General features: G+C 43.5%; 1 protein-coding gene across 2 annotated transcripts in view; it reads left to right on the top strand.

Annotated features, from left to right (window-relative positions):
• Positions 1-21731, top strand: part of nr3c2 (nuclear receptor subfamily 3, group C, member 2) — a 74455-nt gene that overhangs the window by 32794 nt on the left and 19930 nt on the right. Inside the window, exon 3 of one of the 2 annotated variants that reach the window (XM_010888292.4) lies at positions 11336-11463. In XM_010888292.4, the coding sequence (XP_010886594.2) occupies positions 11336-11463 (128 nt within the window). Of the gene's footprint in view, positions 1-11335; positions 11473-21731 lie in introns of both variants that reach the window. The other variant, XM_010888291.4, reaches the window with a different exon arrangement.

Below are 21731 nucleotides of genomic sequence, written 5' to 3'. Positions count from 1 at the left end.
GTTTGCTTTGTTGGCTAACAGCAACCCATTTGCTTGTTTTTCTTGCTATTGAATCAGGTTTATTTTGGGGGGGAGGTGCAAATACGATTAAAGTCATTGCGTGATGGTATTTATTTCATGTTCTTTTATGTGTTTAAAGCTCTTTGTGTTTGTGACAAGGCTTCTTGTTTGAGGTATTTTTCTCAATTTCCCATGCCCTGGAAATCACTCCTATGGGCACTGAGATGATTTCTCAACAAGTCCTCTGAGTTGTGCTGCCAGCTGGGTGTATTAAGTGTTACCGGGTATTTCCTGAAAGTTTCTAGCACAACATTTCTGGAAGTTTGAGGCTAAAAACAGAACCAGTGAGATCCATTAACCGATCAGAGAGCTGGACTTGGCTTCTGAGGCCTCGGTTCTTTAAGTCAATACAGATATTGTCTCAGCTGCAGATCAAAGTGGGTCAGAACTGGATTGTTGATCCACAGCGCTCGTCTACTTGGATACGGCTCGCATCCTAAATGGCATCCTGTTCCCTGTGCAGCACGTTACGTTTGAACCGGGCCCATAGGGGCTCTCTGTAGGGAGAAGGGTATGGGAAACAGGGACCGAGTATCAGACACAACAGACATCTGCCATTAATTAGTCATTATCGGCCTAGTAGATAATTAAGTTGCAAGAGCGCAGCGGCGATGTAATTCTTCAAGCTTGTGTTCTGAAATAACCCTGTACACTTTCATTAGTGATAAGAGCGGAGCTAGTCTCGCTTAGTCACACATGTTTTCAACGCCTCTGTAATTTTGTATTAGTCAAAAAAACTTTTGGATGTATCGCTGGTGTACAGCTAGCATAATGGAAATCACGTCACAGGCTCATTCTTACGATTTCACCTGAACAGAACTTCCTCTTGTCTGGGACGGCGAGGAAGAGGCTTCCAGGATTTACATTTAAAGAACCATGTCTTTGCTACATTTTTCTCAAACTGGGCAGGACATATTTAGCCAAGATTGTTCTAGAGTCTAATTTGCAAAACTGTTCACTCTGGAATTATAGGCTCCTTGGTAAAGATGAGCAAATATTGTAATGTATAATGTTTCTGAGAGAAATATGTATTGCTTGATTATGAATTTGTTTATTCTTTGAATAGTTTTACCTCAACTAAAGGTTAGATTTCTCCCATATTGTGTTAGATAAGAAACAATGACTTTTTTCAAAGCTTTTTTTGGCTATTCTTTACAAAGGACGCCAATAATTTCAGAGGGCACTGTATTTTGATTTAATTTAAATTCTGCAGTTTACCAGCCATCCTGCTACAAGAACTACATTGAGCTGCTGAGGACTGTTGAAGCTCTGCCTGAGCCGGAAATTTAATTGGTCTGACATGTTGCAAGCCTTCATTCGTTTTGAGCATGTTCTTACCCCTATTTCGCTTTTCATATTTAGGAAAGTCTGGTTTTCTACAAGGCTAAAGTAAAGCAAATACCACAGTGGTTTCCTAAACAATGCTGAGTTGTGAAAATTTGCGTCAGAGACAGGCTTTTGAAATTGCTCTGACTAATGCTTTTTTGGCCAAAACAGTGCAGTAAGACAAAACTTGCAGGGCTCTGCACACAAACCAAATCTGACATTTTCTCTCTAAATTGTATAATCTCTGGTTCCTGACATAGCTGGTTACACATTTAAAAACAATAGACCCCTGGGGAAAAGCGTTTCTGAGGTAACCAATCTAAGCGATTTGTGCAGAAAAGCCTTACTTTTCAGCTCTGATCTAGGACAAAACACATACTTGGTGCACAAGGCTAGACAACAGCTTAGATGGTGCGCTTAGAGGAATAGAAATCCTTCTGGAAAACAAACAAAGCTGTGTCACATGACTGAGGCCCTCTTATTACTGCTTTTCTCGCTCTCTCTCTGCTTTTGACAACCAAGAATTATGGGAGTTTCCAGCCAGGCGTTAGGTCCCTCCCACTGAGATAAGAACAGCCTGTCAGTCATTTGTACCATGGAGATTCACCCTGAACATTCGTAGAGGACCACATTATCTCAGGCAATTAGTTACAGTCAGTTCTGCATCTGAAATGCCTGGCGTTGTACTATATATAGGGTTCTACTTTTGACCAGGACCTAGGCTTAGGTAGGTTATAACCGTGATTGATGGGGGCTAAATTGAAGCTTCATAATGGATGACGTGTTCCCTGGGGGTTCATTTAAATCACTAGTCGTCAGCTTTTTTTTGCATGGGAAAGAATGGGGGCGGGAGGGCACTCTCTCAGTAAAGTCTTCTGCTTCTACCGCAATAGCCGGCAGGGCTTACAGCTGTTTCTGTAAGTCAGTATGTTAAAGGTCATAGGTCATTCATGGGAATGGGATAGTAGGTTATTAAATACAGTGAGGTTTCCAGAAGAGTGACTTGCCATGCCAAATAGCGGGTTCATTTCAGTCACTGATTGTAGTTATACAGTATTAGGCTGAACGTGGTTAGACTTGTCTGTCTTGTTGGTACCTAGCCTATTATACTGATTTGTATTGTACCGTTCCCATGCTGGAGGAAGGGGTATCGTTTTTTAATAAGAAAACAATATATTTTAGTGTAATTTAAAAAAAATAAAAAATTAAGAGAACTATCAGCAAAAAAATAAGTTGTGGGAACCTTTGATTTATAGTTCACAGGAGGCCCCTAGCTGTAGGTCTCTCTGTTTGTCCTTTTCCACCTCTCTCTTTCTCTTGCTCAGTCTCTTTGTCCGTCCATCTTCCCCATTACTCTGTTTACACATGCAACACAGGATTCAGAAAAGGAGGAGAAACTAGATCTGTTGTTGTTGTTATCAGGAGGGTCAGGAAGATTTTCTAAGGTGAGGAGACAACAGACACGGGTCAGATTCAATAAGGAACGCAATCATAGCTCAGATACCATCTGACAGCCAATTCCCTGCCCTGTTCCTTTCCTCTGTCTGCCAGAGAAAATAGTGTTTTGGGGATAAAATATATGTAGACATGCCTGTCTTCTTTGTCCGTCTTATCTTATAATGAAATATCAACAGTAGATTGGGAAGGTTTTAATTTGATTTAATAGACATCCTGTACGCCATGCCGTCTTCACTTTCTTCTGCCTTTTGCTACCTTAAAAGTCTGAAGACACTTAAGATTTCCTCTTCTACCCATCTATGCAACTTCCTAAACGTTTTCATAGTTGAAGGAAAACAATCTACAAGAGAAACAAAAGGTGGCTTGGTTGTGTATTTAGTTGCGTAACAGTTAAAAGTTGAGGGTGGCCTGTACCAATTAAGAAAGAAGATATAGTGGTATAGTGGCAGTATCATATTATGGGTATGCCTGAGAATGGCAACAACTGAGCAGTGTGTCAGACTCACAATAGGTATTAAAGGAGCAAACCTTGGCCGCAATCAAAACATCTTTTAATTATAATTATCATCTAATCATTTAGAAAATCTTCTACAACACTAACATTACCAATATTGAGTAGACTGTGTAGATGGGGTATTCATTTAAAGTATTCCCACTTTCAGAATATGTTTAAAGATGCAGTCTGCGATTTATGGCCACAGGTGGTATAAGTGGCAACTCTCTGCGTTCTAAAGAGTTGGCGTTTTTAAAAACTATGGCCACAACTGTGAAGGATTTGGCTCCCCGGAATACGGCTCTTCTATTTCAAACTCTGGAATTTTCATCCCCTTAAAGTAGAAGGGAAGCGCAGTCAATCTTCAGAAATTAACTGATCATCCACAAACAAATCAGATATGATTGTATGGCACGTGTCTCTGATATTTTCCAGAACTTTCCAGTACCTACAATAGACCATTCAAAAACATCGTTCTTGTAGACTGAAATCTGCCAATGCCTGACTTTGCCATACGGTGCGTTCCATGTGCTATAGCTTACTGAGGTAATGTCAATACGTTCAGATCCCCAAAGACTCATACCAACAGTTCAAACATGTCGTTATTGTTCCCCCGAAGGGTCTATAAAAAGAGAATTGGACAGAAATGTCTTGAGGGTCCATCTTAGTAACAGGATTTCAAATGCCATGAATACGTCCATATAATATAACTAATGAATCGTGATTGCGCCGCGAATGGCGGCGTCGGCTCGCAACCGTGGGTCTTACTGACACCCACAGGAGCACACGTTCACCCGCCCGGCCGCCTGTCCTCGCCGGACGGGTCGCGCTTGAGCCTCGAACGCGTTCTACTTCATGCGAGTGCGACGAGAGCATTATAACAAGGCTTCGACCGCGGGTTAACCTCCCACCTCCTGCGAACAGCAGCGGCTCCTGCATTGTACTGTAACCATAGTAACACCGTAACACCAGGCCGGCGTAGCGATACATATCATATTTCTATGCTCTCAGGTACTCTCCAAGCAGGCCTTATGCTGGGGTCACCTTCACTATACAGTACCGAGGCGGAAGTAAAGTAGATCCCTGGTAACAGTCTCTTATTTCACCCCCAGGCCTTGTTGGGAGGTGAAGAGTGGGTGTTCTAATGTTTAGGCTGTCTGACTAGAAGTTACATAACTTGTTTTATTCTCTCTCTCTCTCCTGGTCTTTTATCTTCACACTAGAACCCTCTCTCTCTCTCTCTCTCTGTTTTACCTAGTCTACCTTAAGCTTTGTCTACTTTCCGGAGTGTGGGTTATATAACCTTAGACTGCACTTGTCAAGGGTGCATCTCTTAGAAGACTGTGTGTGTGTGTGTGTGTGTGTGTGTGTGTCCAGGGCTCTCCTCTGTACTGTATGTCTAAGTGGAATAGGTTGCTAGTCAGCATATGAAATCCACTGCACATACATGGACACCCACACACACACACACACACACACACACAACCAGGACCCCCCTCCTTTATCTGGGCTGTGTTCACTGTGTGTGTGTGAGCGAGACAGGGAGAGAGATGGAGTGTAGAGTTACTTTATATACTACTGACGACAGCCGCCCAGCTCTTCTGAGGCTGTCAGGGATGTTTACTTAATGTACTTTTCTGGGTCAAAGGGGTTTGATTACCCTCACACGGGATTTACCATAATGGCCGCCACGACCAAGGTTTTCAAGGGGGGCCATAAATCACAGATAAAATGTATTTGTACTAATGCAACCTGCTGAAATTACCTCCTGTGACTGATGACTGCACATACCTCTGTATTTCCTTTTCTGTTTCCACGGTAACCATTCCGACATCCCAGCTCGTCTCAGGGTTCATCTGACCCCCGAGGCACTCTCCTTCCCTGACCCGTTTTCTGGTCTTAGAGGCTAACTGTCTGAAGAATACTGACAATCTATCAAATCCGAAGGGGTGGGGGGGGGGGGGGGGGGTGGGGGGGGGACTACAGATGCCTGTATGCAGTGTATTTTGCGAGGGGTGCGGGGCTGGGGGGTTGATAACTGTTGAGCTCATCCCTGGAGATTAACCACTAGCCTATTACCACCACTATATCTTTCACACAACCTTCACTTGAGCTTATCTCATGCTGACAAAGCATTTACACAGGGGCCTCGGTATTTCAACCATTCAGGGCATTCTCAGTACTCGCCTACTGTGACGTCCAAATTAGCCTGGTGTCCAGTTTGAGCTCAAACATCTGTCCTGTTGTGGCCCAGTAACACATTTGCTTCAGTTAGTGAGTCCGCCTTTATTTGGCTTCACACCCGGAATTCAGTCTAATCTTGTTTTCCTATTATCATGTACTCCTGTGAGACAGAATAAGTGTCCCTTGTGAAATACATTGCCGGGGAAATCGATCCCAGACACATTTTACATATTCATATACAGTGAGGCTGCAGGAGAAAGTAGGTTGTTTACTCAAGTTAATCTGTCTAGAGATCTTTGCGATGGGATGGCTGGTGTAGGATACATTGTGTCGTGGTTTTTTGGAGATAAAACATAGACCACAAACAATAAAAATACAATTGCTGCCTTGGGACATTTTGGAAGGGAAAATAAAGAGAATGGGGGGGGGGGGATAAGACATTTGATCTTGTAGCATTTGAGTTCTCCTTAGTCCTCAAGGATACATGTTGGAAGTAAAAGAGACTTAGGTCAAGGGTCATTAGACAAACTCCCTGGTCCATCTTAGACCAGAAGAGAGCAACTTCAGTCCTGGAAGGCTGAAACTCTTTTGTAAGTACCTGGTAGTTAATTGCACTCATCTTGTGTCCCAGATCTGAATGTCACTGATTAGATAATAAAACCAGTGTTTATCCTGCAAAGGCAGGAGTAGAGCCTTAAACATATCACCTTCTTTCACTTCATACCAATCTTTTCTTGAAACATATACCTTTAAAGGATTGGGTCTAATAATTTATGTTGAAATAAAAATGTATAAGTTATTATATTTGTTTCCTGTATGGAGCATGTCTGCTGGTGGCAGATTGTTGTAAGATTATGTTTAAGGGATTAATGAATGTATTAATTCATGAATTAATCCATATATATGGTGCCATTTATTTTTTACCAGGTAAATTGACTGCGAAAATGTCCTCATTTCCACCAGTGACCTGGGGAGTAGTTATAGCGGAGAGAAGCAGGGGGTGGATAGGTGTCCATGAGGGTATGACAGGGAATTAGGTGGCTAATCCTTGTTGTGGCTAGCGCCACACTGTTGTGATGACATCTTTGGACTATTCACTGACATTAACAAGTTGATTCTTATTCGGGTGTGGGGGCTGTTCAGAAATGGGGGTGGGTGTTGGAACTAGGGGGAGGGTTGTGTGTTTTTTGGGGGGGGAGGCAGAGGGGAGGGCAGTGTGATTTTTGCAGGTTTTCTTAATAACATTTATTCTTTCCTTCCCCTGCCTTGTTTTATGGTACTTCCCTGTGTTTGGAGGGGAGTGTCTAGTGGTAATATTGTTTACTTTGGGGAGGTGTGATGCATTTTCCTTATTGCTACCTTGAGTTTGACCAGCCGGCCTCCCTCAATAAATAACACACCGTCCCTTAATTTGTATGTCCTCAGTTAGCACCATTAATGCTAGGTTTGTGTGCAACTCCTACTTTGCTCTGGAATGTTTCTGAACATCTACAAAAGCTGAAACGGGCTACAATTCAAAGTTGAGACTAACAGCAAATGCAGTCCCATTGTGATACAGTAGATAGCCAGAAGACATCACCTTGCTGGCCGTTGAAACAACTGGCCTTCAGTAGCGCTACTATACACGTGTTGTGACGCCAACTGTAATGCTAGTCAGGTAGCCTAGCTTACTAGCTAGCTACCATTCGTAATGCTAGCCAGGCAGGCTAGCTCACTAGCTAGCTGCAATTCTTCCACAGCCCCCCCATCATCTCCTCCGGTTTCATTGGTATCCGTAGCTACACATTAGGGCACTGGGCAGCCAATGGCAAACTACATGGCTGTTTATAACTAGAGTCAAGAGTGGAGAGGTCCTCAACCATAAAACGTCTATCAGTAACAAAGCTGGACTTGCTGCTCTTGTTAGTGGTACGGCAGCCCATGATTGGGTTGGATTGGAATGAAAACAGCTGGTTGTGTGCCTTCTTCAAGGTCTGACAGGTGGCTGTGTCCCTGCCAGAGCAAGAGACACCCACAGCAAACCACACCTCCAAGACAAATCGTGTTTGGCCGCATGTTATTGGCCAATTTGGGCAGTTTTTTTTTTTTTACAATTTTAATGACAGGACACTAGAAAGGGAAGGCAGGTATGTAGTGGGAGACAGAGGGAAAGGCCCAGACAGTCAGCCAAGCCGGGTCTCAAACACTCGTTGTGAGATTTGATATTCAGACCAGCAGGTAGAATGCCCCTACTCGCCCTACAACACCACTTGCAGTGACATCTGGTCTCCCATCCAGCAACTGACCAGAACTCACCCTGCTTAGCTTTAGAGGCTAGCCAGCAGTGGGGTACAATGCTGCTGGTGTTGTACACCAAACAGCACAAATATTTATAATGTTGTGCATTCAAATTTACTTTAAGACAAGTTTTTTTTTGTTTTTATGTTTCAAAACTGAAGGGGATTGAAAAGAATGCTTCATCATGTTTCGAAAGGAGATGCGCAGCGCGTGTATATAATTTTCACAGATCAAAAAGTTATTCCGTTTGTCAAGCTATTACCATAGCCAAATGTAAACATAAAATGGCCGACTACTAGTGTTAGCCTCTATCTGCAGCCTTGTAAAGCACATTTTATCGTTGGCACAGTTTTGAGCCAGGAGCAGATGGAAGGATGACACTAATATCTGGCTCTGGTATTTAAAGAGGTTGAGATCATAGTAATAAACAACCGGTACTGGAGCTAGCCCTGGTTACTCCGATTCAGTTAAAAGCACAATAGATCTTGAGTGGTGACTGCGTCTTTATCTCCGTAGACATTTAACAGACTCTTTAAACGGCAAAGTTATGTTGTTTAAAGACGACTGACCAACTGTGAAGTGTTAGATTCCCAATCCAGTCTATTCAGAACATTAAACTAAATTCCCAGCCACGTTTCCAGATATGCAGTGTGAGTGGAGAGAGATGTGTTCCAATTTTGATGGGAGCCTATAGAAAAAAAGAGCGCAATTTGAGACACAGGCACGTCTATATCTACAACAGCTAACTGTATGTTGGTAACTACACCACTGTGTGGACTGGGGCTAGGTGTTTGGTGTCTCACTGGCTTCCTGTAGAATTCTCCTCTTCGGTCTTCCACACTGCACAGTCACTGCGGCTAGGATTGGCCCGCTGTCTGTCTGCCTGCCTGCCCGTTTCATAAGCAGGGAGTGAGGATGACCTAAATTGCTCCTAACGGGACAGGGAAGTCACCTTGTGGGAGCCCGGCCGGTGGCGAGGCGGGAGGGAGGGAGGGAGGATTGCGGGGGCGTACGGGTTTATTTGGACGTGGCGCAGCAACTGGCACGTCAGTATCGCTTTACTGATAGTGCATATTGGCTTGGAAAAGATGACGGGTTCATGGGAAATATGGTCTGCTTAACAGGCTGATCATATATAGGGCCACCCACCCCCCAGAAACACACACACAGCCAAACACTTTGCCAGAGACTCCTAAGCACCCGAACAAATTGAATGTGTATGTAAATAGACGAGGGTGAATTTGATCAGTGCTTCTATATATGTGTGTGTGTGTTATAACCAGTGTGTTTGTTGTGTCCAGAGTGTGTGTGTGTGTGTGTGTGTGTGTGTTTGTCCGGGCCTGAGTATGAATGTGCATGTTTGCTTGATGAAGGATGTTGTGAGAATGCTAACCAGACAATCACCTTGCCTGCTATTGATTGAGATGAGCGGTAATTAGTGGGAAGAAGTGGGACTGGGGGTAGGACGCTTTTTATGTCTCGATACGTCCTGTCCAGGTTTTGTACTTATTTTCTTGTTTTTTATTTTGAGGCAGCAGTCGGTTGTATATGTACGTGTCTGTGTGTGTTGGTGTGTGTGTGTGTGTGTGTGTGTGTGTGGGGTGGGGGGAGGGGGGGGGCCTTAAACAGCATGTACAAAATTGTTATAGCAGAACCAGACAAACAGAAACAAAGCATAGCCAGGTCATCTGGTATTTACCTCACTGCTTTATAAAGACCGCTTTCGGTGACAGCTAATTCAATATCCGGAGTAGACACTAACTGGCACAAGTGAATGGCACGCCCACGAGAAAGAAACCAGGCATGGTTACTGCTGTTACAACAGCCGTCTTTTACTCACGCAATTCATACTCAGTTCCATGTGGATCATTTCAGAGGGTCACTTTCAAACACTCCCACTAAAAGCTGCTGTGTCGCTGCCCAATTTCTGCCTCCAAAACTGTCAAGTTTAGCCCAGTCACATAACCAGATCTCTGCTGAATCAGCCGAGGTATTTGGAGCACTTGAGCCTGTTCCGTTTTCAGATGTTTGCGCAAAACGTGTCCTCCTCTCCTTCCACGCCTCTCCCTCCCCGATGCTTTTCCCAGCGCTGCGAACTGCACATTTTATATTTTCACACAGAAGCATAACCGAAAACAGCACGATTACCTCGTCTCAGTCCAAAAAAACCTATTGACCAATGAGGGATAGCGGTTTTCTGTTCAGCCGTCATTGCTGCTGCCTAATAGAATATTACTCTCTGGGAACTTTAACATTCCCTAACGAATACACTGTAGGGGAACTCTCGTTTAATCGATTTCTGAGAAAATGTCTACATGGCTACTTTCTAATGACTAACGACATGACTGTACAAATATCATCATCATCATCATCATCATCATCATCATCATCATCATCACATCTACACATAGGTCGGGGTTTGTGCGTATGTATCTGTGGTTGTGTGTGTGTGCGCCTCTGTGTGTGTGTGTGTTTGTGTATCTGTGTGTATGTTTATGCACATGCGTGCGACACTACACGATCCACCTACCTGTCAACATTAAGTTGCCATATGGACAACAATTAACAATGGAGCAAGAAATCCAACAGTGACCCACCAAAGAGTAGGGTCAGATTGGGTCAGGTTTGGTCTGGCCACTGTGTAAACATACTGTCAGTCTCTAGGTCGTCTAACTTTAAATACCAGTGTATGTTACACGGATGACCTGTATATATTATCATCATCCGTTGGGTTTGTTACACGGATGACCTGTATATCTTATCATCATCCATTGGGTTTGTTACACGGATGACCTGTATATCTTATCATCATCCGTTGGGTGTGTTACACGGATGACCTGTATATCTTATCATCATCCGTTGTGTGTTACACAGATGACCTGTATATCTTATCATCATCCGTTGTGTGTGTTACACAGATGACCTGTATATCTTATCATCATCCGTTGGGTGTGTTACACAGATGACCTGTATAGCTTATCATCATCCGTTGGGTGTGTTACACAGATGAACCCTCGACCTCAACAGTTGCTTTGGTAAAGGGGAGAGCTTGCGAGGTTCACGTTTGTTTTAACATACTGTCTGCTGTGCTGTTTCTGACTTGAAATTGTATTCTGTCATCTGGGCCCCCGCACAGACACACGCACACGCGCACACACACACACACGCACTCCACTTTGCAGTTTCTTGCCTTTTGTTTTCCTTCGCCTGGAGGAATCTCCTTTCTGTCCACGTTTTTCTGTCAGTGACATTTCCAAGTCGCGACAGTAAATCTGATGAGAGCAAAGCCTGTCTCCTCTTTTGGAGAAGTGAGATCCCTATTGCGTGGCTACACCCTGCTGGACGTCATAAACAATGTCAACGATTCACAGTGTTTCAGATGCGTCCGGTTCGGGGCTGCCGTTGGAGGACGATGCTGTTTTTTTGTTGTTGTTGTTGTTGTTGTTGTTGTTGTTGTTGTCGTCCAGTTCGGGGGCAAAATGAATCTTGGCGGCGTGAAAGACTGAACCGGCGTCTTCGCATGTGTTTCTGTTGCAGCGCCTCGCTGAGACACCCGTCATCCACTGCCAAGGTGTGTCTGGTCTGTGGCGACGAGGCGTCCGGATGCCACTATGGGGTGGTCACATGTGGCAGCTGCAAGGTCTTCTTCAAGAGAGCTGTAGAAGGTAGGAAAAGTATGATACGCCTTTCCTTTTTGGGTTGGGGCTTGGGTGATTACTGGACAGTTTCCTGTTCGGGTCGGAGGACCTCACATTTACAGGCCTCACCCCGTTAATATTATGTTTAAAGTAATGCCTTGATGTGTGACCTGAATTCAGAGACCCTCTGTTTGTAAATCTGTTTGCGGGATATGGTTGTTGAATACAAGTTGTTTCGAGGACAGAAATATGCCTGATCATAAAACGGCCTTTAAAAATACTGTAATTGTCAGCCATTTTTGTTCGGTGAAAAACGCAACACTTTCATCAGCAGGCATAAACCGCAATACTAAGTTAGCATCGTAGGGCTTAGTTAGCAACCCACCAGAAGAATAACCTCCAGTGGAAAGTGCCGAGCCAGCGAAAAAGTAGACCCAACACAAACGTGTACAGTGCAGTCACTAGACCAGACAGTCCAAACAAACTCCAGGAAAGTTCGAAAAGAAGGTCGTAGACGGGTGTTTACAAGTGACTACATTTTTGGAGCTTCTGGCGCCATTTTGATAATTACTTGCAAGGTATTTATAGTTTGTTTTTTAAACAGAGATGTATCCTTCAGTCACAAATAAACACGTCGAAAATTCAAAAAATTTCGTCTGGGGCCGAAGATGACTGTCATCTTCACATAAAGTCATACACTACATAGTTGTTCCATAACATCTCTTAATGCTTCAGCTGGGGAAAACTAGCAACAACTCATAAAGCACTCTTCATTTCTGAATGCAGCCTGAGGCTAACTCATTTAGAGGAGTGTTTGAATGTAAAACAGACACTAATAACGCGCACACACGAATACACACTCATAATTCACACCCGTAATATACACACACACACACACACACACACAAACTCTCTCTTTTTAGGCAAGCATAAACAGGGCAGTCAGTGGGGGTTTTCCGCACAGTCAACAGAGGATCTACAGGCAATTCCTATCGAAACATGTATTCATTTGATGATTTTTACAGACAATATATGTATCCCTATAAAACCAGATTATGTCTCTTGGATTATTGAATCAGAAATGCCATCATTCCGCCTCAAGTGTGCCCAGGGGAGGCTAAGGGAGTTTAGCAGATGCTGGGGAGCTCTGTGAGTGTCTGTGTGTGTGTGAGCACGCGCACAGCTGTTAAGGCAGAAAGCAGGCGTTAGATTTGGCCACGTGAGATTGGTTAAGGGTGGTATCTCCTAGGCGTATTCAGTCTTCAGTTCCAAGTGTGATACCGAGTATGAATCTGTAGACCGCTTAAAACCGCTGTGACACCCAGTGATCCCTGACATTTCACTCAGGGCACTGAGCACATCTCTGTCATTTTGAGCGGAACTTGAAGTTGTGAGAATTCAGTGAAGCTTCACTCACAGTTGACCATTGATGCTGTGCCCCAGCGATTAGTTACAGTTTTAGAAAACAGACTAATGTGGACATTTGAGCATATTGTAGGCCTATATGTAAAAAGTTTGATCTTTAATCATTTTTTTAAATTTATATATAATAGCCTAAAGTAGGTGTTCAATGCAGGCCTAAATTCTTAGATTTGTATTCTGGTTTTAAAGTTCTTGAATCCCGCTTTTTACCCACTTCGCGCATGAAAGAGTTTGAATGTTGTATGTCTAAAACCACATTAAATTAGGCTAATTTTTCGGTGCCGCTGTAGGAACCACCAGCCTATGCTGACCAATGTCTCACCTATAGCTAGGCTAAAAACATGCTAGCTAGCAACAAATATTGACGGACACCACTCCGATTTGACAGATCATAGGGAAGACTACTACGATGCCCAATGACTCAGACACCATAAAATCACTGACCTATTTTTGCAGAGTTCGATTTTTGTTGTTGTTGATTTGTTGCATTGAAATGGGGACAATGTTTAAACTCAGTCGCAGGAGAGAGAAAGCGTTGGTTGCAAACTAGTAGTCTTAGGGCACATAAGTCCTAGGAGCCCTCTCCATGTGTGCAGCTTGGAGGGAATGGACCAGCTATCAGTTTGTTTCTTTCAAATTGTGTTGGACGAAGATTGTGTCACATCTGGACGGAACACATCGGGTCAACAACAGTCGGTTGTTAAAATTTAGAGGGGGGGGGGGGGGGCTGAATGTTGGACTGGAGTTATGCACACATCCAGATGATGCTGCCTGCAGTGTTGCACAATTAACATGTAGGTGTGTGTGTGAGGCATTAGTAATATAGGCAAACGAGCTCTGCTGGCAGTACCTTACCTAACCTTAGCACAGCTGCTGAGAAACAGGAATGGGAGAGGGAGAGCGAGAATGAGAGAACAGTAAGGTATAGAAGATGAGAGAGAGGAACAGCGATGGGAAATTGCTAAATTGAGACAGCCAGAAAGGGAAGGGGGGAGTGAGAAAAAAAGCTTACCGGCGAGAGAGACGCAGGCCGTGAGACCGACGCAGGCCGTGAGACCGACGCAGGCCGTGAGACCGACGCAGGCCGTGAGACCGACGCAGGCCGTGAGACCGACGCAGGCCGTGAGACCGACGCAGGCCGTGAGACCGACGCAGGCCGTATCACCGACGCAGACCGTATCACCGACGCAGACCGTGACACCGACGCAGACCGTGACACCGACGCAGACCGTGACACCGACGCAGACCGTGACACCGACGCAGACCGTGACACCGACGCAGACCGTGACACCGACGCAGAGAAGCAGGGCTATGGGAGAAAGAGACGGAGAATGAGAAAGCGCTGAAGCGGTGTGTCAGAACAGAGCTCCAGAGAGGTGTAAGTGGGACGTGTGGAGACGTTCTCCTCCTTGTTCTCCTCCTTGTTCTCCTCTCCGCCTCCTCCCTACTCTAAGGAATAAACCTGGTCTGTGAGTCCACGGCGAGATATGAGAGGGGACTACAGAGCAATGGGCATCGTTACAGCGGGGGGGGGGGGGGGGTAATCCAGCCAATTTTTAATTTCTGGCGGCGTGGCCCCGCTTCAGGGACGCCAATTTTTCTCAGCTGCCTTGTAGGCACAGCTCTGTCAGACGGTCTCCAACAGTCTCTGCCCATTATACTGAGTTACTGACTCAGAGTCTCAGACCCATTTACAACCCAAAGCTAGTTAGTATTCTTTACTCATTTTGGCTCCCATTAAAACGCTGTGTACACTGTGAAGGGTCTGCTTCCTTTCAATGACACAGCAATCAGGGATATTGCAGCTCTGTCTTTGTTTAGGTTGGCTTCAGCTTTTCAGAAGGATGAATCTCGAGTATTCTACAAGCTGGTCTCAGGTTTGTTAGTGTGGCATTGGAGTCGTACAAACTGGGTCTGGGGCTACAGCACTTGGAGGCGGGGCTCTGAACTGAACTGGAAAATGACATAGGTATTCTGTAGTTCAGGTTATATTTGTGGTTTGGACATTATATTTGTGGATTGGATTGATGTGAGTTGACAGTTTTGAGTTGTCAGTTTGGTAAGTGTAGCTGTAGAATACAGTTACCATGCTGACCACAATGGAACCTCTCACTTCTACACGTACACAACACCCACTTAAATTATTCCCTAGCAGACGAAAACCTGATTGGATTTAATTCATTATGGAAACGTTCGCCCACGAACAGTTCCGTTAAACATCTCTCTTTTCAATGAAAAAACATTCCGGTCGTTTGAAGAGAAACAGCATGCATGTTAATGCTTTTTTTCTTGTATGAAATATTTAGTTTAAGACAAATGGCCTTCTCATTGAAAAAAATAACTAGAAAGCTTCCTGAGGAATCATTACGTCCTATGAAGTTTTAGCTGTCCTGATTATATTAATTTGTAAGCTTTGTCATTATTTCACCTTCTGCAGTGGTTAGAAATAACAGTCCAGGGGCACAGTTGCCAAGCATCATGCCCAACTATTCTTCAAGTCCTCTCTAAGACTGGATATATACCTCTTAGCTGTACTCCATTTATTTTCTTGTTAGCTGGTCTCCACTAGATGTTAGCAGTGCTTTGTTAGTTGCTTTGTTAGCTGGACTCCATGTGGACTTCTGCTCTGTTGAGGGCCCCAAACAGCACCTTCTTTTTCTATAGGCCAACCTTAATGGCGTACTGTGTGGCCTGCCGAGCCTGTTCCAAGCTAGCTGCGTAGCCAATCTGGCACAAGCTTGGTTAGCATAACACTGACATGGCTTTCTAGCCTTCCTAGCTTTCGCTCGGTTGCTGTTACTTCTTCGTCCTGTCTCATCGGGCATTAACGGAAAAGGTCATCTGAGTACTTGCATAAAAGGTTATATTTGCAAGTTGACCTGCAGGTCAGTCGTAAGAACTCTAGCTAGGCTTGGTGCCTCGAGTACTTATATTTATAGACCTGACATAACGTCACACAGTTTGCAGCTCCCTCGTTTGGACTTTTGTGTCCGACGTTGCCTGACAAAGGCTGAAATAACTTAAATCTAGGCCAATATATCTGTAACATTTATAATTGATTCTTGGACATTCTTGGATAAGCAAGTAAATATTTTTTTGCAATTAGTTAAGGAACTTTGTGCACCAATGATCGGTATTTAGTATTGTTTGAGAAGTGGTTTGAGAATTTCACCATAAGTAGCATGATTTGCTAAGCTTGCTAGTGTTAGGAACATCAGCACTGTGAAGCTAAATTAATGTGGTGCTATTAAATTGCAGCACATACAACATAGCTAAATTATTGTGTTCTCAGTATGCTGGCTGCTTAGTGTAACATGCGTAACGCTATATACAGGTGATCAAAGGTAATGTGCATAATGCTTTACACAGCTGATCAAAAGTAACGTGCGTAACGCTATATACAGCTGATCAAAAGTAACATGCGTAACGCTTTACACAGCTGATCAAAAGAAATGTGCGTAACGCTTTACACAGCTGATCAAAAGTAATGTGCGTAACGCTATACACAGCTGATCAAAAGTAACGTGCGTAACGCTATACACAGCTGATCAAAAGTAACATGCGTGACGCTATACACAGCTGATCAAAAGTAACTTGTGTAAAGTGATATACAGCTGATCAAAAGTAATGTGCATAAAGCTATATACAGCTGATCAGAAGTTGCATAACATTGTTGTTGATCTTCTGACTGATTTCAGATAACAATCGTTCCGAGTTTATCATGTCTACAAAGGTGTACTAAATAAAACAACCTAAAACAAGCTGTGCATGCTAGACGAGGTCAACTTAGCTAGATGGTTTTGCCAACAGTATAAAATAATTAGCTACAGTAGCTAAGGAGGGGTTGTTTGCTGATGTAAGTGGTGTGAAAATATTTCTACTTCGAGATATGGTTTACAATGAAGTAATTCCCTCACCAACATTCCTTTGTTTATTAGGGTAATGGGCGATCTAGGTGTGGTTTGCAATCTGTTAGTGATTACAGTTGAGCTGTATAGCTCACAACTACATCAGACCAAATGTAATGCAAACATGGCATAGCTGGTCCCCATGAATCACAGAATCAGGAGCCCATCTATTAATTGGACTCGGTTGCTGTTCTTTCACCACTGAAATGTTGTTACATAACCAATTATGATGGATTTAGCTTAAATTCATGCTCATCATGACAGTGGTGGTGTTAAAAGATGACAAACAAATTATTGCACACCAGTTGCTATGCCAAAATCTCATTTTGGGAAAGCTGAGCTCTCTCAATACAGCCCTTACTAAGGGCAGAGCAGCACAGTTACTGCTTCATTAAAACTTGTTCATTGTGATGCCACAGCTTTTTTTGGAAGGAAGAAGACTGTTGCTGCCGCTTTCCAGCACAGCTTAGTGTAGGCCACAGCGCGAAATTGTCTGGGAAATTAGCAGGGGGACGGGCCACTGGTCACTTGCTGTTAACCTTTGCTGCAGACACAACTCGGATAAACAACATTAATTGCTTGTGTGAATATTTGTCAGGCCGAAGCATACATAACAAAAAAAAAAAAACACGTGTGTTCACGTTGTCACCGTCGGAAAACACCGACCCATTCGGTACCGCACCCACTTTGATTCCCGTTTTGACCTCGAAGCACGACAAATCCGCTACTCTGTAAGGCCACACCCGTCGAATGATACGGCCACTCCCGCTGAAACCAACTTTGAATAGTTGTCGTGCCGGACTCCCGTGTGCTCTGCGCGACCGCCTGCGGGGATGAGGCTCACGTTTATTGAAGTTGCCACAATACAGTGTATGCCACCTGTCCCATTAAAACTGGGGTCAGTAAGCAATTGTGCCGTGTATTAAAGCGAGTCAATCCTTACCCACAGGTTTATGTAACCTAACAGTCACTAAGACCGGTACTTAGGTATTAAGTATGTGACCTACTTTATTGCAGTCCGCCTATCTAGAAACCCTGTGAAAGCAGCTTTTGATCATGCACTTGTAGAAACGCGCACACGGCCCTATGTATATTCTCCATGACGACAGTGCCCTTGCCTTGACCCCATTAACGACTGGCTTATCTCATCTCATCTTAAAGCCAGACAGCAACTGAGGGTGCAGAATCTCCTTAAGCCTCTAGTAACGACGTTAAATAGTTTGGCGTAATTGTGTTGTTGTTTTCACAAAACCGTTCTATCCATCAAATGTTAAAGAAAGCAACAGCTGTGGATCATGTGCTGATAAAACACTAGGCCTCGACAGCAAATTCCTTTGCAGATTATAGCAACCGATTTAGAACCATGAGTTAAGTAAGCAAACTGCCATAGTTACCCAGCGCCCTTTCAACTAGTGTCTGTTCGATTAATGGTAGTAATCGTAACAGCAGTCCCAGTACATTACAGGGGCCTTTTAAGGAAATGCTATGCAAGTTTTTATTCAACTTTTTCAGGTCCAGACCCCGAATTACACTTCAAACACAGTGGCTACCCATTTGTTCACCATGGTGTTGTGCAGTGGAGATGACTGGTTGCGTTCTGGTAGTGGCCCTAGCTATTTGTGTAACGGCCCCGACAGCAATGCTATGCGTGTTTATCATATCTGCGGGTGGGCGGCTCATATCCAACGAAGTTGGAGCGGTTCCTTCCAAACTCAAACTGGCCTGTGACGATGCGCGCGCACCCAGCCACATCCCCGCTCACCTACTTCCTGTGTGGCGTGACACCTTTGTTCTTTGACATCAATGCAAAGAAGCTACGGGGCCGTGGGACGTCGGGCAGGAACCACCTTTTGTGTTTAACCAAATACAACCGCCACATGTGGATCAGATGGACTGTTATCAGCGTTTTCATGGGCCGATCTGTCTGTTGTTGGCTTTTGTAGCGGGCAGTATTGATATGAATCTTGTGTGTGTGTGTGTCTGAATTGTTAGAGTATGTATGCTAGCAATATGCATTTGCATTGTAGACCTTTTTTTTTCTTTTACTATAGACCTTTCTACTACGGCTGTTTGACCTCAAAAACAATATTATTGACTGTGTGTGCTACATTAAACAAGATAAAATTGCATGGGTGGATGGGTTAATATGTTAATATGGGTGGATCTGTTAAGACAAATATACAAGCATTAATTACCCTACACCTACATTATGCATGTTATTATGAATTGTGACATTTCTAACAGTACAAATACCATAACATGTAGAACAGAGAAGGAGGTGGGTCATTCAGTTGACTTTGAAAAAAAATGGCCAACCCTAAAGTTGTGGACCCCCATGAATGATGCACTGCCCATTTGGGCCAACACTTCTACTCGTGTTAACATAGACAAGACGTTCACCCAGGATTTGTAAAAATAGCACCAGTGGCATCTGAGATATTGCATGTGACATTGGTGTGTACAAACGCAAACTAGGAAGGTAAGTCCCTCCCCAATTTAATTGTCGTGAACAAATATATTCACTACATATTAACAACAAACTGTATTCCTTCCACATCATTCCCCCAAAATCTTGGCTGTGGTGTCTGAGATATTGTGTGGGTTAGTAAAACTCATATCCCTTGTGTCAAACAGATAAAGAGATTTAACACCTGTACATTATGCTGTGACCGAAAGAAAGGTTTCTGCTTAAGTTGTGTTGCGGCGCGTGTGTGGATTGTTGTGACAATATGAATATCCGTGACTGATTAAGTAAATGCATTTGTGCCAAGCCAAAGTAATTGTGTATAAGTCAATAATGTACATTTTATGTACTATTCTGAAAAGTTTTGTGTTGCGTGACCTTTGTCTGTAGATGTGGCATTTCAAATTTAATTCAGATCAATACGTTGTTGCTAGAGGAGCAGCGTTTTAAGTTATTTTCCCAAACATTTATTTGGCAGGTCATATTTGACCTTATGGCCTGTTGAGGGACATTCTGGCCAATATAAATGCTGGTATGCGTTATCTGGCACATGTTCCAAATGCTTTCAAGACTCAGCATGTGCAAGAATATTCATATCAACCACATATTTATTGTCCAGTGATGTGAGATTTGGCACACACGTTAAGGGATATGAGTCACCTTAACCCATGTGATATCTCAGACATCCCTGGCATTATTTTGAGTAGATCTGAGTGTGAATTACACATCTTGCATTTTCACCTTTCATTGATTGGCCCATGGGATGACATGTTTACAGTTTCCTTGTTTAGTTTGGACTAGGAATCACATTTGTTTTGGCCTGCAGGCAGGCACTTCTTTCTTCTTCTAAATATCAGGAACGCTGCTCCCTCCTCCCAAACAGAAGTTATTTAAAATGTGTGCCTCACGGAAGTCACCAACATCAGCTATGCAGATGAGGGTGTGTGTGATTGGAGGATACAGTAGGGAGAATATCCAATGGGGGCTGATGCAGACTACACTTAATATGACAAGAAGTTCATAAATGTACACATTTGTGTCACAATGACATACAGTAATGTGGGTTTATAAATAAGCAGGGTAACAGGTACACTGTTGAAGCCTGTTGGCGAATTCTTTTGACGTTTGAAGATAATAGGTTTATGATTAACTCTCTGTGGGAGTTGATTGGCAAACCAAGGTCCCACTTCTGTGCCTTTTCCAGGGTGTGTACCTATCCACTTTCTTTGAATATGGAAAACAAAATGACACTGCGTTCAGCCTGTGTGTGTGGTTGTATCGCCATGAGGTTTAACGATCACTCTGATAGGAGCACGCTGGGAACTTCTGTCCATGTCTCCTGTCTGTCCTCAATATCCTATTCCTTATTTCTTAGCATTTCACCTAATATGTCTAGCCAATTATCAAGTTCCGGAAGGGTCAAATTCATACAATTTCTTGTTATAGCTTCCTTACTGGCCGCTGCAAAGATCTTCAGCATATACCAATCACATTCCCTTTTCACATCCTGAATATTTCCTAAATAAACAATAGAGAAAGTATTGGGGAAATCATATGCCAGGATATCCTTAAAAGTTGAACACACATTGTCCTTAAACCCACCTATTTGTTTCACATTCCCAGAATATAGGAGGCGTAGCTGACTTTCATGTGTCCACACATTCCACAACTTAATATTTCTTGTAGGCCAAGTTGTGTACACTTCATTTTTTATTTGATAAAGAACACTTTCAATATTCAAAAATGCATGGTAGTATGTTGGGCTTTACATATGTTCTTCCAGACTTCTTTGGAACATTTTACAATTCATTTTACAGTTTCTCTGATGTATAAAGTTGAGTTTTCTATAATTTCCATCAAGCTGAGATATAACATGATTTTATTTCTCTTGTGAATGCCATTTCATGTTCACTCTGGCTAAATCCAACATCAACAGTAATTACACAGCTGCATGACGCTAGCGGCCTTCTGTGTCAAATGTGTTGGATGTGTGGTTAAAGAAAACACCTGGCAAAGACAGACATGTCACTGGCAGAACTGTCATTGTTGTTCTGTGTGTGTGTGTGTGTGTGTGTGTGTGCAGAGCAAGGTAAATGCGAACTATAGCCAAGCCTAGCGCCACAAAAGTGAGGTACGAACTAAGTGGTAACTATAGCCTAGCCTAGCCTAGCGCCACAACAAGTGTCTTTGACGAAGCCTCTTCACTCAATGTGGGTCAGACACCGGAGAATCTATGACCAAGAAATGTGACCCGAGCAACAGTCTCAAGTTCAGACTATTTAAAAAGAGAGTGTTTAAAGGCTGCACTGTTCTATGGCCTAACCCCAAGTCTGTGGAGGTCATGGGTTTCTCAGAATCCTCTTTTGAGGACATTCTGAGAATATGGCAACCCATGACAAGCGTTGGGATGTCATTATTGAAAGTGTGCGCCCATAAGGAGACACTGTATTTCCCAGTTAATCTCCCTATAACTGTTTTATGTTCCAGTTGACAGGCTGGGT

The sequence above is a fragment of the Esox lucius genome, chromosome 25 (assembly GCF_011004845.1).
Source record: "Esox lucius isolate fEsoLuc1 chromosome 25, fEsoLuc1.pri, whole genome shotgun sequence".
NCBI classification, from domain to species: Eukaryota; Metazoa; Chordata; class Actinopteri; order Esociformes; family Esocidae; genus Esox; species Esox lucius.
Note: the sequence above shows the minus strand (reverse complement) of the source record. Positions and strands in the feature narration are given on the sequence as shown.